The sequence below is a fragment of the Leuciscus leuciscus genome (genome assembly GCF_965113295.1).
Source record: "Leuciscus leuciscus genome assembly, chromosome: 16".
Classification (NCBI taxonomy): Eukaryota; Metazoa; Chordata; class Actinopteri; order Cypriniformes; family Leuciscidae; genus Leuciscus; species Leuciscus leuciscus.
Window position 1 is genome coordinate 18259382 of NC_138740.1, and position 16918 is coordinate 18276299.

Here is a 16918-nt window from a genome sequence, read left to right on the forward strand (position 1 = left end):
GAGAGAGAGAGAGAGAGAGAGGCGTCGAAAAAATAACTGTCCCACCACCAACCTCCGCCCCTGCTGTCATGCCACGCTCTGGACTTCACTGTCAAGCCTCTTAAAAGAGGAAATCTGATTTAACCATCATCCCGGCTGACGGTGTTTAATGTGGTAGCGATAAACGCCGACACTTCCGCGGTCCAGAGGATCTGTTTGCTGGCGTGCCTTCGTGTGTATGTATGCATGGGAGTGAACTGGAGAAAGCGAGGAGAAGAAGAAGAGGAGGTAAGCACGCAGCGAGCTAGCGAGAATTCATCCACCTCAGACAGTCGTCTATTTCTGTTAGCGACCATGAACACGTGCTTTCATGTTTTTACAAACGAGCGACTTGAACGCGCGATAGTGTTGTCTTGAAGTGGCAGTTCGCCGGGAGTTTGGCATCGACACATCTGCAGCAGAGCTCTGGCCTCGCGCTGGATCAGGCCGAATCAAGTGTGACTCGCAGACACGCGAAAGAGCCCAGGACGAGCGTTTGTTACTGTAAATACATTTGTTTTATGCGTGAGTGATTAACTGGTGTGTGGAGCATATTTTGCTTTGATGTAGCCAGCTGCTATTGGACTTACGTTAACTAGCTTACTGTGATGGAGCGAGTGCAACCTGGCAGGAGCCTGACCTGACTTGATAACGTGGTGGTGAACTCACTGCACTGTGTGATACATTGAAACTACACTTAATAATCTCTGGGTTTGTATTTAGTATTCATAAATTGTCATAGAACTCCGTATATATCATCTAAGAAGAGGTCAGGGATCTGAATGAGGTCAGTAGAAGTGTTGTGATGCATGAAAAGATGGAATGTGTTGACATACTTCCAGTCAATTTAACCTCCCAATTCATATTTGTGGCGTCCGTTATCAGGAGGATTGAATAAATTGAGTTTTGAATGAATCCCCCTAGTTCACATGTGTCAGCAGATTTTCCTTTTTTTCCATTTAGTTAAATATGTTAAATATTAAATATTGACATGTTAAATATTAGGTTTAGTGAAATAGCAAGCTTTCATTTAGCACATGGGTCAAAGACATGATGTGCATATTTTTGTGTCAAGTCACCTTTATTTATATAGCGCTTTTTACAATACAGATTGTATCAAAGCAGCTTCACATTGATAACATGAAAATAATACAACAAAGTTTGTTTCTAGAAGAAAATTGCATCATCGTCCACCCTAAATAAGGCCGATCAATAATATTGTTGAATATTAAATGTCCCATTAAATGAATATTAAATTGTGTCCAAGTGCATCATTTCATTTTAAAATAATTTGATCAATTCATGACCTATAACACTTCATTCTCCAAAAATGTCAGGTGGTGCAACTGTTCGAACATGAACAAACCAAGAAAACTATTTAAAATGGTGTCTGTTAAAAATTGTAAAACTAAATACTTTGGAATAATTTTAGGTTTGAAACCTTTCATATAAACAAATTGTATAATAAAAAAAAAATAAAAAAAATGAAGCTTTATTTGTCAATGACCCGCATGCTTTTTATTCATAGTATTTTTCAGTATACTTGTTATAGTGACAGGCCTGGGGATAGCTACTTGTGCTGATTGAAATTTATTTTTGTTGACAACAAGTAGGCCTAGTTATTAAGCTCTGGTTTTGTTCTAGATTTTACTGTCTTTACAATCTAACATATAATGTTAATATAACCATGAACTGAGTAGGCACAACAGTATTCAACATTAAGTTGCCATGAAGTGAAATTTGCTATCTATTTGGTAAATGCATGTTATTGATTTTATTGTGAATTATTTGTCCATGTGAATGTATATTTATTTATTTTAAATTTGACCTCGTAATTTTGAATCGAAATGTCATACCTCGATCTTCTGGTGAAAACGTCAGTCTTCATTGTGGTGGTGTATGCCAGACTTCTCCATTCATTTAGTACGCTTTACAGCCTTATCTCAAAATCCAATCACAGATAGAATAGAGTAGAATAGAACCGAGTCCCTACGCTACTTTTTTTTTCCTCGATAATCCGTAACACTCGGTTGTCACAATAAAGAAGAAAAGATCTGTCGCAACTACTTTTTCATCACAGTTTTAACATGATAGTAAAAGGTCATTTAATCGCACAAAACAAATTGTGGTCGGCACAAAGCATGTTTATTCTGCAAGTTGAACCTGTATTTCCTTGTTTGAATTTTCTTTTAACTTTTTTATACCTGTAGATTTGTTCATTGTTGTTGAAGATAAGTGTGCAAGTCACACGACCTGTCAATGTTTGTATCCGCCTAATTTGACTTGCTTCAACCAACTGACAGATGCATTTGTGCCTAAATACTGTTGAGTTTGATATACAATATAGGAAACATAACTGCTTAAATGTTGATATGCCTTTTTTATCTTAATAATGTGCTAATATAGAGCATTTTATTATTTGTACTGTAAGTGGCCCTGTGATAATAGACCTGCTGTGACCCATTTTCAGGTCACGGCCCACCAGTCACTACTGTTAGAAAGAATATGCATCTTATTGTATCTAATTTGACTGACAAATGCATTTGTTATTTTGTAACAATACAATGAAGTCATCTCAGAGAGCCTCAGACTGCCCTAATGTTCATGCATTTTAACAGCAACCTAGTTAGAGAATTAGTTAGGCTGTATTGCTTACGAGATACTAATACTTAGTCTCATCTTATCAACATCCAACTCATTTTGTCTGGATCATATCTCTCCACAGCTGTCCTCCCATTTGCCATGTTTGTCAGGATATAGTTCAGTTGTAATGGTCAGGGATGCATTGACAAAATGCTCTTTTCTCCCGTATGTGGAAACATGGCCCTGAAACAGCTTTCGGGCAGAAATAAAATTCAGACTGGTGGTCCTGTTGGCTGCAGCATGCTAAAACAGGGCAGGCCATTTTGACTGTGATTTAGCACAGCATGGCCTAGCAGCATGACTGTTATTCAGGCTGGGCATTAGCTGACTCATGTACCACTGAGGGCCGTACGGCCGTGGAGTCTATGCGGAGGGAGAGGGTTCTAGCATAATTTTGCTCAAGCTTGTCTTGTCATACACCACAAGATCAGCCGAATACTTTAGCTGGAGCAGAGATTAGGGTTTTGCCGATAAAATAGATAATGATATTGTGTATTGACGATAGTCAGATATAATGTCAAAAGCATCAGCTATCTGCGATTATCGAGAAGATTTGGCATTTCCAATTAATGTATTAAATATTATTATTATTATTAGGCTACTATTATTATTATTGTTAAATTAATATTACTTTTTTTTTTTTTTTTTTCAATACATATCGATACTGAAATATCTGTAACGTTTCCAATGCTCATTTTCCGCAGAATAGATACACAATTTCAGCTGTGCTCTCCGTCAGCAAGTTGACACACAAACCCTCCTCCCCTCACTCGTTTTATTTGCTCCTGATGAATATTGTTGGTGTTGCACGCAAAATAATGACCAAATACCGGCCTTGGCGAGTTTTCACGTCAACACAGTCAGTTATGTTTTAAGTGAACGTAAACACATGTGTAGGTTAACAGTATAATGGATCAGTGTAACAGCAGCCTAATATTCCTGCTGCCAAATTATGAGATGATATTAAAATATCTACATGGTCATTTTTTTCCCCATGATATCAATGTCAGAATTGTGGCCTGCGAAAATGTTCAGTAACTTTGCTAAACCACTAGCCACAGTGGCTGGTGAGCAAAAAAGTGAATGTCAAGCCCTGATTATGTAATTAAAATGATATTATAGCAGTGACAGTCTATAATAGGACACTGCAATAATCAGTCTTCAATGAAAATTAAGAGCAGCTTTATTTTAAACACAAATTTCAAAAAGAACTTGTTTAAAACAAAATACTTCTCTTCCAATTTTTTTTTGCTGTGGATGGGCCATGGGATGTGTTGAAGTACTAGATTCATCTCTCGTCGAGAATATGTGCTGTTTATTGCAGCATCAGATCTCTACTTTCACTTACCTTAGTGAATAGTTGACTGTGGTTTGAAACTTCTTCACTCGTTCACTGCCATAACTCTTGTGAAATATTTCCAATATTGAGACGTTAGATTTTTCTTTATCACCAACTCCGTCTTTTCTTGCAAAATGAATCATTTTGTACACGTCAATTCCCACGATAATAAAAGTAAATAATTTGTTAAATGAGTAAATATGCATATATGCTGATGATAATGGTGTGCCGATCTACTGATCTATGATCTACCGGTACTGATCTATTTGAAGCCTTCTTTTTATTATGTATAATTATTTATAGGGATGCTCCAGTCAGGATTTTTACAGACATTAATTCAGGGCCTGAATTTCATTTTAAACTATTTTACCCACACCGGACGGAGATTGAGACAGCGCCGCTCGCTGCATATCATGCCATACCTCTCATTGCCAGAGGCGAGGCCAGAAATATTTAAGTGGGTGGGTCTTTTGCAAAAACCGCACGGCAAATTGCCACTGTACACGAAATTGTTGCTACATTGTTTCGCGAGTCGCTCCTGAAATTGCTATGATTGACCGTGATATAGCCTATCGTAAAGGTATTTATCAGTGGATCCTTGTTGCAGCCTGTTTTTTTAATATTCATTTTGATGTCATCTAGCACTAACTTGGAGATAGCACTAGATTATGGCAAATATTTAACTTTTTAACAGCAGCACTATTTATTAAAGTGCTGCTGTGTTATTTAAGATTATTTATTTATTTAACTATTTATCTAAATTATTACTTTTATTCGTATGTGTATATTTTCATGCTATATTACACTGTTGTGATGCTAAATTCACTTAAGCATCACAACTGATTTGACATTGTTATATAAATGTTAAATAAATCTATTTAAACCAGATATCGGTCGGATTTTTAATTTTCACTAATGAAGAGTTGTATCTGATAATGAGGAACATATGGGATTGTAAACGTGCTTCAAACTGTGATGTTTCAGTGACTGATTCCTGTATCAGTTCCTGTAGTCTGGAATTTCATATCAAACACTGTGATGCTTCATCTCTGCTCCATTACAATATTGGATTATTGGGCTTGCTTTAAATGGATAGTGTTTAGCCATGGTGAAATAGGATCTAATGGCTTTAAGGAATCAGCTTAACATTTATAAGTCCCAGCTCACTGTTGAAACCTTTTTTTTGAGTATATCAGTGCCAGCTTTGTCTATTATTGGCATGAAAGTTATCTAACTATAGCACTTCGTCTTGGTTTGGTTTGGTTTACTGATGAGTCACTGAGGGATGTTGAACATGTAAAATGGAAGTTTCAAATCACTTTGGGATTTTCTTTGTTGCATAAAAAATGACAGGAAAAAGCAGAAAGAGGATCCCTCAGAAAGACTGAATCCCACAGGAGAACCTGTTTACCAGGTAGCATGATATTTCTGATATTTGAAGGCATTTCCTCTAAAAAGACAAAAGGTTTAGTGTTTGCTGTTGTTTTTGCTCTTGCTCTCAGAAGAGAAAGAGAGGACATGAAAGAAAAGCTTAGGATTCAGACTACCACAGTGAGTTTGTCAGATGACACAAAAAGAAGAATAAAAAGTTGTTTGCGTCTGTGCATTTGACAGGATATAAAGAGTAGAAGTAACTAGATTCATAGTTTCTCAAAACATTGTTACACAATGTCTACCATGGGCACGTCGTCCATTGACGCGATTCACCATAACGACTTCAATTAGAAAAGTAATACCACACCTTTTCGTAAAAGGCCCTCATTGAGTGTCTCAGCGAGTTTCTGTCGGCCTAGTTTTTCCGGCGTGTTTCTGTCCAGCTGCTTTTTGGCAAAAACGTCTGTGAGAGATCACTCTGATTGACTGTTCAGCTTAGTGAGCCAGTGCAGGAGAAGAAAAAAGAAAGCGATGCAAGCATGCAAACGACAAAGAGGGCAAAATGGTAAGCAAGCACGGTTTTGTTTTGCCTTGTTTGCTCTTTAGGCTTCTCTTTTTGAATGGTGAATACAGACTACTGCCACATGCTGGTAGAGTGGGCGATATGACCAAAATCTTATATCACGATATGAGTCATTTTATTTCACGAAAACTATATATATCACAATATAGTTATTTTTGATGATTTCATGATGATGAGTTATGATTTCAATGATGAATTTCATAATTCTTGTCACCATTTTCAATATCACAAAACAAAACTAATAGACTACTAGCCTTAAGTAAACAAAACAAAACTCAATCTTACTGGTAATTTATATTAAACAGTGATAAAGAAAGAACAAAGAAACTAATTACAAGCATATAGGAAAACAAAGTACAATATAACAAAGACACAAATGAAATAGACCTACCTGAAAACTTCAAGCACTAGAAGACTCAAGTATGTGTATTTAACCGTTCAAGCCCAATTAATTCTCACACACTTTATGAACAGTGTCTTCATGTGCGCGCATCTCTCAGGCAGTGGTGACAGCACGCGCATATAGCGAAATTAGTTCTCTGTCGCTGCTTATTGCACTTCAACACTTTAAAGTTTAGTAACCAGTGTTAAATGAAAAAGAAAAAATAAGCAATTGTGTTTTTCCCCCTTTTGTACCGAAAACATACCAAACCGAGACTTCAATATATGTACCGAACCGTTATTGTGTATTGTTACTCATTGTTACCTAGTGGTTTGATCAAATCCCTAACTGTAGCTAATTAGAGAAGGATGTAAGTTTTGCTTAGTAAGGTCAGGGAAGTGTATGAAGGATAGATATCACTTGTTTGTAGTTTTTATGTTTGTTTAAATGCATCAAGAATGGCCTTTCAGTGGACCAGTGCTTTTATCTCTGTGCTCTATCTCTGGCTTGACTCTAATGGCATCCTATAGGTATCCTGTGTCATTCAGTATGGCTATGCATTATATCTGATTCTCCTTGGATGAGTCATCGGCAATGTCATCCCCCCACACGGTGCAGTAAACACGGGGGAGTGAGCTCAGTATGCAATCATCGCTGCCACGTTTCACATCATCTCTTCATCTCTCTCATCTACTGCGCTCCTTCTCTCTCAGGTTTGATTTGTCTCACGGCACTCAGTGGGAGGAGCCATGACTGAGGGGGAGGGACAGTTTTACAGCGTGCAGGTGGGGGACTCCACCTTTACGGTGCTCAGGAGGTACCAGCAGCTCCGCCCCATCGGATCCGGTGCCCAGGGTATCGTCTGGTGAGTGGGCGGCTGGAATTAGCAGACTTTTATCTGCCTCCATACTAATGATGTCATCATCACACATCCCATTAGGCATCGCCTGTCTCCATTTGTCATGAACACAGCAGATGTGATTTTGTCAATGACCTGAATGTCTCATTAGAGATTTGGATTTAGCTGCAGTAATAATAAGGGGGATTTTACAGCCAGCTGCATGTCTAAATTGTTTATCCAAGTGCAGGAGATGGACACTAAACCGTACGATACAGTAATGACATTTAAAAGGAGATTGGGGTACAATAGGAGGACATTGCCCATGCACAAATATGGATATGAATCATGTTTGTTCTGCCAAAACTCTTTATTATAGAAGCATGTTTTATTAGATTGTGCTGGGTAACCCTGTGAGATACCTCAGTTAACTCTTTTGAAGAAATTTACCAGTGTTTTTAAGTCTTCCCTCAAAACAAAATTTTTAGGGTAGCTTTTATTTGACTTATTTGATTACTTCTATTTTTTTCTATCCTATTTACTTATTGAATTGTTTTGATAAGTTTTTATTTTTGTATTGTATATCTGAATGTACTTCTCTTTTATGAATGCATTTATTTTATATAATTATATTTCTCTTTTATTATTATTTTTGTAAAGCGTTTTGAAATGTAGAAAATAACGTTTATTCTTTATAACTATTCTAAATATGATATGATTTGAGTTTCTTTTTTTTAAAGCAAAAATAAATAGTAAAAACCTGGTATAGTCTTACCATAGATATTTCTCGGCATTAAAATAGCCACAGAAGCTGGCATGGCGTTAAAAAACAAACTACAATGATGATTGTGATTATTTGAGCGTGCCTGTTTTTCTGCCCCATTAAGCTCTGCTCTGGACACCATACTTGACTGCCCAGTTGCTGTAAAGAAACTGAGCCGGCCCTTTCAGAACCAGACCCATGCGAAGAGGGCCTACAGAGAGCTGGTTCTGCTCAAGTGTGTTAATCACAAGAACGTATGTCCCCTTAACAGTGCACTCTTCCACTCAGAAGTACAATATGAACTGACTCAAGCAACTCTATTTTGGTCAGGGCTGTCGCACCTACGGACTGTTTTTGCTGGAATGTCAGACTTCTGTCTCACTCACCGTTTAAGAATGTCAGAGGAGTAATGGTCTAAACAACTACCTCTGATATTTCTCTCCAATTGCCTGTCACTGAACAGCCTATTTTGGCTGAGAAAACAATGGGAAGTTAAGAAATAAGGTCAGGAGTACCACATAAACACAAACTGTTGGCATAACCTGAATTCAGATGTAATTCTTGGACTAACATTACCCAGTTAGAATGTCCTTTTTTGGTCAATTTTACAAAATTACGACAGCCATGAATATTGGTATTGCAATTTTACTATTGCTTCATAAAGTAAATTGAATTACTTTTTACTTTTTTTAATTAAATCCTGAATAAATTGCGTTTTTGAACAAAACGGTTGAAGGAATGATTCAGTGACCCATTCATCAAGATAGTCACTTCATTTAATTTTTATTTAATGGTAATAATTATTATTGTTGTTGTATAGTCAGAATGGGATTTGAATGGGTTTCATAAAAACAAATGCGTGAATGTTGCCTGAGACACGAGACATTTTTTTACATTAATGACTGTGGAGGGCTTTGAATACCATGTAACTGGTGGCCTTCAATTGGTATCCTCTAAATAATTGTTCAGTCATCTGTATTTTAAAACATTTAGACTGTTCAATATGAACTTCAATTTAATTTAGCGGTAATTACTGTTAATATTAATAATAATGGAAAATACACAAATAAAATAATTTAAACATTTCTTTCAACTTTGGATTGATAAGTATATTGAATCTAGTACATATAATATACTCATATTGATTAATCTGCAACCAGTAAGCATATTTGATTAAATTATTCATTTGATAGCAGACAATTCTCCAGGGACAACGATGCTTATCATTGAAAATCAGATAGTGAGACCCTGGTCTTTGTTGTCAGGCTGATTCTTATGTGTAGATTATTCCAGATTTGTTTTATCATGTTTCACTTTTATTTTTTTTATTTTTTTTCAGATCATCCGTTTGCTTAACGTCTTCACGCCTCAGAAGTCATTAGAAGAGTTCCAGGATTTGTAAGTTTTGAGTTTATAAATTCATGCGTTTATGCTGACCTTGTAATTTAGTGTAAGCAGAGTTTGTATAGCCGCAGGGTCTTTTAGTGCTTTGGCCCTCGGTGTGATTATTAACATTCATAGTTTTGCTGAGACCACAATGCAATCTCAAGAGGAACTGATGAATTGCACTGTCCTACTCCTGCATGTGATAATTACAGCTTTAGGATCGAAATGATATGTTATTAAATCAAGATTAATTACAACTCCTGACAACAGCACTTCTATTGCTGTTTTATAAAAATGTTGCTGACTCAATGTATTAAGCTTGGGATCTTGGCTTGTTTTATGCTAGTCAGTACTATGCATGAGCTGTACATGAGCACAGAAAACCCTGAAGAATCTGGTTTCTCTCCTCAGGTACTTGGTGATGGAGCTGATGGATGCTAGCCTTTGTCAGGTGATCCACATGGACCTGGACCATGAGAGGATGTCTTACCTGCTCTACCAGATCCTGTGTGGCATCAGACATCTACACTCAGCTGGCATCATTCACAGGGTGAGATGTAACTACAACTCGTGTGGCAGTTCAGTAAGAATAAAACTAAAATAATTAGAAAAACTGAAAAAAACATGTAATGCCTTAAACTTAACTTAATAAAACAAAAATAACCATGTTAACTAAACATATTTGTTTTATAGTTTTTTGGTACACTGTACATTATAACATTTTGCACCTTGATTAAAAATGATCCCACATAACATGGCTGCTTAATAAATACATGTAAATGAAAAATGGATTTGAGTGAAATTTCTTTATTTTCTAAGAAGCAGGCTACAAAGTGATATGAAAGACTAGCACCACTACACTAAAAACGTTTGATTGTACAGTTCAGCAGTCATTATGCTAAAATATGTGACCACAGAATGCTGTCATTGACCAATCATATTTAAGTATTTCAGAGAGCATATACAGTGATTGTGTTTTATTTGACTAAAACTACACCTAAAATATAACTTCATCAAATACTAAGCAAAAACTGATGTGGGAGTTACTGATTGTTAAACTAAACTGAAAATTTTAATTGAACTAAATGAAAAATTCTAAACTATAATAACCTTGTATGGATGGATGGATTGATTGAACTTAATTTTCCATCAAACATGAAAATGTTCCTTCTCATAAAACAAAAATGTTGTGCACATTTAAGACACAAACAATAATCATAATCATTCAACAAATTAAGAACAGCCACCCAATAAAAGTAATCTTTCTCTCTCTCTCTCTCTCTCTCTTACCCTTACTTAAAGGCACACTGTGGAGAAATTGTGTTTTTGTCAAACAGCGACCCCTAGAGTCGCTGTGGAATACTTGCACTGTCGTAAATACCCCTCCGATCTTCAATTCTCGCGCTATATGCAGATTTAATGGAGTTCACGTCACCGAAAGCAACAGATATGAGCTGCATTTTATTGATCATCAGCTAAAATTTCAAAATCAAAGACAGCAATAAGAGAGAGCAGTAACAGCCCTGCTAAGATCATTTCGTTTCTTTACTTTTAATGATGATGATTGTGTGATAAGCGTCTGCGACTTACTTTCACTTTGATTTGCGATAGTTTGCACGTTGGCTTGATGAATCGATGCTCAGCTGCGGTAATGCGTGTTCCAGTAGCGTCGTCATATCTGGATATAACATATGGACTACAACACGCTCTCACACGTTTTTTTTATTTGAGTACAATTTACATATGTGGTTTCAACAACCAGATGCACACTTGTCCAGTTTCGTCTGGAATGCGTCTCAGACCTCCTCCTGAAGTGGTTTGAGCGATCGGATTCAAATCCGTCTCGAGTGCGTTTCGGAGGACATTTACACCTGGGGCCTCATTTATAAAACTTTGCGTAGGATTTGCGTCAGAAGTGGCGTACGGATGAAACATAGGACGTGCGTACGCACAGAAATATTCGGATTTATAAAACCGTGCGCACGCACATCCTACGCAGTTTTCCCTTAATAAATCACAATCAATTCTAAATGTAGCGCAGCTTTTGCGGCTTCATGTCACGCCCGTAGATGCCCATAAATAGTCCGTGAAACGCCCACAAGTTAATATTCATTGATTGCGAAATCATGGCAAACACAGAGAGGAAATAAAAAAAAAACGTAACTTCACTCAATGTGAAGTAGAAGTTATCGTTGGCGAGGTGGAAAAGAGGAGTAAAATGTTGTTTGGAGGGCACAGTGTGGGCATTACTAATGCCAAAAAGGCACTTGAGTGGCAAAAGGTTGCAGACGGCGTAAATGCTGCAGCCTCACAACCTCGACCGTGGCCGAAATAAAGAAGAAATGGTCGGACATCAAAGTTGAGGCAAAAAAGCGTCTAGTGCATCGCCAGAGTTGAGGCATACGTCATACGTTATTTTATCAAAAATAAAACAAACTAAAGGCATATGCATGAATACCATGATTCCGTAGCTGATGAAGAAATGTTTTACTATGAAAACAACTTTCCCCAGTGGACAATTAATACATCTATCTATTTATCTATCTATATATCTCCCTATCTATTTATCTATCTATATATCTCCCTAATTATCTATCTATCTATCTAATTGCATCTATCTGCTCCGCCAGATGGACACATTGACGAGAATATCAGTTTTGTACATTATTTCGTTCTGTTTACTATATTATTTATGAGGATGAATTGCACAACATGCCAATATTATTGCAGAACATATTTCACTTTTCTTTTTGCAAATATGTGTTAATTAGCATTTCTGTTGTAATTTTCGTTTGATTTTGTTTGTTTTACACTTTGATCGATCAAACGGGTGTTCGTGTAGGCTGTTAATTGTAAGACTTGCTTTGTAAAGTCTTCATGTTATTTATGAGAGGCAGTATTGTCATTTTTTTTACACAACGGTCTAAAGTTTCACACACTTTGACACACTTTCACGTGTTTCTTCTGTCTGCCGACGGTGTCGCCATTTCTCATTTCACCCGTTTTTGTGCGTACGCCTGGGTCAGAGCTTGCGTGAAGGACCGCACATTTTCCCGTCAAGTTTGCTTTTTATAAATACCAATTATTGCGTAGAGAGCGGCGTACGCCTTCTTTTGTGCGTACGCAACGTTTATAAATGAGGCCCCTGGTCTTTTCACGATCAGATAGCTATCCGATCTGAGAAAACGCATGAAGTGGCCAGGTGTAAACAGCCCCCATGACAAAAACATACGCACGAAAGCCGAAAACAAACGCTGGTTGGCCTCTCACGTCCATAGACAGTATATAAACGCTCACGTCCAAATTTGAGGAAGTGGTGGGGGAAGTGACGTATGCCGTAAAGCAGTCGAATTTTGTAGTTCTTTTTGTGCTAGGGTTACTACCCGAACCCCGAAGTTACGTAGTGCCAGTAAAAGCGAAACAGACCCCGTCAGGCTATGGCAGACGTGTCATTCAACCTATTGTAAGTCGATGTACCATCACAAGAGTCTTGGAAATGTATTATGAAGGTTGAAAAGCTACATAGTGTTCCTTTAAATCTGCAGTCCGTAGTTTTTCCTCTGTCGCCATCTCTGTTCGAAATCTGCAATTGCAGTTATTCGCGGATTTATCAACTTTACGTGCGTTGTGCCTCGGCACAGCACAGCGCGGATGACTCCAATGTTTTGAGGAGAAAGTGCGGCTGTCAGTCACCGCGCCGGTGTGGATACTGGCATTCGCAATCACAGATTCTACTTTTTGGAAGTATGACCCACATAAGAATATTCAGATAATTTTCACCAGAAAATGTCATCTGAACAAGTAACATCCACTTTTGTTCTGATCTACTAAGGGGAAAAAAGCATTGCAGTAAATCAAGCTGATTAAATCTAACAATCACTTATCATATCACGTCAAACCGTAAAAATTATACTTTGCGTGACTACATTTAATGCCCTTCCGATATTTATCCTTGTTTTCGCATGGGTTGCAGTGTCTTTTTTTCTGTAGCCACTCCAAAGTCCGAAGTCTTTTGCATTTTACAACGGGTGAATCCTCAGATTGTCGTTTTAACCTTTCTGGATACGCCATCAAATTGCTAAGTTTAATTATATCAAGTGCTGCGAGAAAAGGCTATACATCTCCACCTCCAACATCCTCACACGCTATATAGCCTACTTGCCGAGACTCCTTCTTTATGTGTACAGATGTGACGTAATGACGCAAAGACATGCTCGAATTTCCCGCAGAAATCCACCAGTACCACTGGAATAAAAAACATTATTACAAGCTTACTGTTTTGAATCGAGCTAAGGCAAGCAGATAGTTTTGAACACTGACTGGTTATGTACCTGCTCAAAAAATATTTTGGATAATTTTTAACCCCAAAAAGTTACGGAATGCAGCTTTAATTACATTCAATATTCTTACTGCCACTGGTATAAAAGAGTGTTTGGGGACTTTCTTTCAGATGGAAGTTTTACAAATTCAGATCATTTGTATAATTTGTACCCTACTAAAGGCTTCAAGCTCAGGTTTAAATAATGGCAAATTTTTTCTTTCAATAAGTAAAGACTGAATCCAACATGACACATCACCAGCTGTGTTCTCTGAGCCATTTGACATTACAGTATACCAACGTGTGAGATTGTCTTTCAGCATGACTGTATGAGACTGTATCATCTCTGCTCCACAGGATCTGAAGCCCAGTAACATAGTAGTGAAGTCCGACTGCACTTTAAAGATTTTAGACTTTGGGCTGGCCAGAACCGCCTGCACTAACTTCATGATGACACCCTACGTAGTGACCAGATATTACAGAGCGCCAGAGGTCATCCTGGGCATGAAATACAAGGAGAATGGTAATGCTATTTTTATTTTATTTATTTTTTGTCAGTAATATTCTTGAAAGCCATTGGAGTGATACAAATAAAATTGTTATTAATATTTGATTGTGTTTTGCCAGTGGATATCTGGTCGGTGGGCTGCATCATGGGTGAGATGGTCAAAGGGAGCGTCATATTCCAGGGCACTGATCGTATCCTCTTGATCCTTGTTCAATAGCTTGTCCATAATCACCTGTGAAAATATGCATTTAAACTATGCATTCATATAGATGTAACTTTTAAATGCAAATTAAAGCATAGAAAGTAGAAAATAGAAAGCTTTTGTAACAAGCTGCCGTTCAAAAGTTTGGGGTCAGTTCAGTTTTTTGGAAATAAATTGATAGTTTTATTCAGCAAGGATGCATTAAATTGATCAAAAGTGACAGGTGACAGTAAAGAGATTTATAATGTTACAAAATATTTGATTTAATATAAATGCTGAATGCTGTTCTTTTGAACTTTATATTCATAAAAATTGTTACAACAGTTTTCAACATTTGATGACAATTTTAAATGCTTCTTGAGCACTAAATCAGCATATTAGAATGATTTCTGAAGGATCATGTGACACTGAAGACTGGAGTAATGATGCTGAAAATTCAGCTTTGCCATCATAGGAATAAATTACATTTTAAAATGTATTCAAATAGAAAACAGTTATTTTAAATTGTAATAATATATCACAATATTAATGTTTTTACTGTATTTACTGTATTTTGGAACAAATAAATGAAGCCTTGGTGAGCATAAGAGACTTCTTTTAAAAACATTTTAAAAAATCGTACTGATCTATAACTTTTGAACGGCAGTGTGTGTGTCTGTGTGTGTGTGTGTATAAATATATGTATTTTTTTTATGTTTGATGTTACTGATCTGGTTTTGGTTTAGCAAAGGTCATCATACCTCATGTCTCACTAAATATTCATCTCTTTTTTTTCCATCTGTGTCTGCCCTAGTCGTTGGAAAATAAGCTGTTCTCGGTTTCAATTCCAATGTGAATCTTTCACCTTGACCTCCTTAATTGAATCAATCTCAGATATTGACCAGTGGAATAAGGTAATTGAGATACTGGGAACCCCGTCGCTGGAGTTCATGAACCGTTTGATGGAGACTGTAAGGAACTACGTGATGAACAAACCTCAGTTTCCCGGAGTCAGTTTAAATGAGCTTTTCCCCGATTGGGCCTTCCCATCAGAGACCGAGCATGACAAGATCAAAAGTAAGACATCCCAAATCTTCCATGTCTGTAACTTTGCTGTCTCTCTGAGTACAGTCTTAATGGTGTACTAAACAATTACTTTTTACATCATTCCTTATGTAGCTAGTCAAGCACGAGACCTGCTGTCCAAGATGCTGGTAATCGACCCTGAAAGCCGCATCTCTGTGCAGGAGGCCCTCAGTCACCCTTACATCCACGTGTGGTACGACCCAGCCGAGGCCGATGCGGTCAGTGCACCCTTTCATGTCACTTTGTCCTGTCAAGTTGAAACTGTTTTACAGGGGACATTTGTACAATGCCAAGGAGGTTCTCCCTTGAGAGAAGGACTTGTAATGATTGTTTTGTGTGTTCAGCCGCCTCCACAGATATCAGACAAGCAGTTGGAGGAGCGGGAACACAGTATTGAGCAGTGGAAAGGTACAAATGCCCTCTGCTATCACTACCTTCTGTTGAGCTACAAGCTTCTTGTAGAAAATAAGTGCCTACAGCAGAAATGATCACTGAAGATCTTTTGCATTCTCATTTATTCTACAGTAATGGGTAGTTTTTCAGTCTTGACCTTATAAGCTAATGTCTGCTGAAGGGTTGAGTTGGCTTTATTAGTGATTTGTAAAAATGGACAAACTCTGCTTATGTTTTCTTGGGGGTTTTCTCTCCGTACAGAGCTGATTTATAAAGAAGTAATGGACTGGGAGGAGAGGAACAAGAATGGAGTCCTGAAAGAGGAGTGTTTAGGTGAGTCACTTTTACAAATGTGAAATCTGTATTCATCCAGCTGTCTCGGTCTAGTTGACAAAGAATAATGCTGAAATTGGGTTGAATTTTGACTTTGGACTGTAAACAGATGAAAATAATAATTCTAGATACATTTTATTAATTTTGCCATACTGAGCAGAGGAGATGTGTGTATATATATATTTATAAGTCACCTATAAGTCCCATTTATTTCATATAAAATTAGTGATTTAAGGTGCATTCAGTAGTTTGGTGCTAATTTAAGTTTTACACATTAAGAAATAAATAGTTTTTGTGAAGTCAACTTGAATGGTGTACACCAGAGCTGTGTCCCAATGTTGAAGGCTGCATCCTTCGAAGGACGCAGACTTCAAGGATGCAGCCTATGCGTCCTCTGAAGGACGCTCCATGTAGCCTTCCTTGGATTTCCTAATTGCGCAGCCAGGTGTTCCCGATCACCGCTCCTGGCGCCAAGCAACAGTGCGAGAGGACAGCTACTATCCTGATCATTCATTTTGATACAGTAAACAGCTATGGAGCCAGAATTGTCATTTTTATGTTTTATATTTTACTTGAGGACATGGTGAGGATGTTTTAGCCCCGGCGCTGCCAGGTCATGTATTTTCGGTTTAGCCCTGTTTGAATACAAAACCCAATTGAATATAAAAAGTCCAGTATTTCTCGCGCTCGTCATTGGCAGCTGTCACTGTTGCCAGGCGACAAGAACAATCCTTCGTAGGCTAGACCGGTCCGAGCGCGTCAGATGCGCCCTT

The 16918-nt window shown here is 37.6% G+C and overlaps 1 protein-coding gene and 1 long non-coding RNA gene across 3 annotated transcripts in view; one reads left to right on the forward strand and one right to left on the reverse strand.

The window, feature by feature from the left end:
* LOC309477265 overlaps positions 1-13068 on the reverse strand; it is a 59657-nt gene extending 46589 nt beyond the window's left edge. Inside the window, exons 1-2 of the long non-coding RNA XR_014198594.1 lie at positions 12849-13068; positions 10076-10607 (exon numbers count right to left, since the gene is read on the reverse strand). This is a non-coding gene — a long non-coding RNA (uncharacterized lncRNA). The remainder of the gene's footprint in view (positions 1-10075; positions 10608-12848) is intronic.
* The window catches only part of mapk9 (mitogen-activated protein kinase 9), a 25638-nt gene continuing 8720 nt past the window's right edge, over positions 1-16918 (forward strand). Inside the window, exons 1-11 of one of the 2 annotated variants that reach the window (XM_082140445.1) lie at positions 1-267; positions 7053-7204; positions 8065-8194; positions 9280-9338; positions 9738-9876; positions 14002-14167; positions 14272-14343; positions 15228-15410; positions 15513-15637; positions 15776-15827; positions 16074-16145. In XM_082140445.1, coding sequence (XP_081996571.1) covers positions 7089-7204; positions 8065-8194; positions 9280-9338; positions 9738-9876; positions 14002-14167; positions 14272-14343; positions 15228-15410; positions 15513-15637; positions 15776-15827; positions 16074-16145 — 1114 coding nt within the window. In that variant the 5' untranslated portion in view covers positions 1-267; positions 7053-7088. Of the gene's footprint in view, positions 268-7052; positions 7205-8064; positions 8195-9279; positions 9339-9737; positions 9877-14001; positions 14168-14271; positions 14344-15227; positions 15411-15512; positions 15638-15763; positions 15828-16073; positions 16146-16918 lie in introns of both variants that reach the window. The other variant, XM_082140444.1, reaches the window with a different exon arrangement.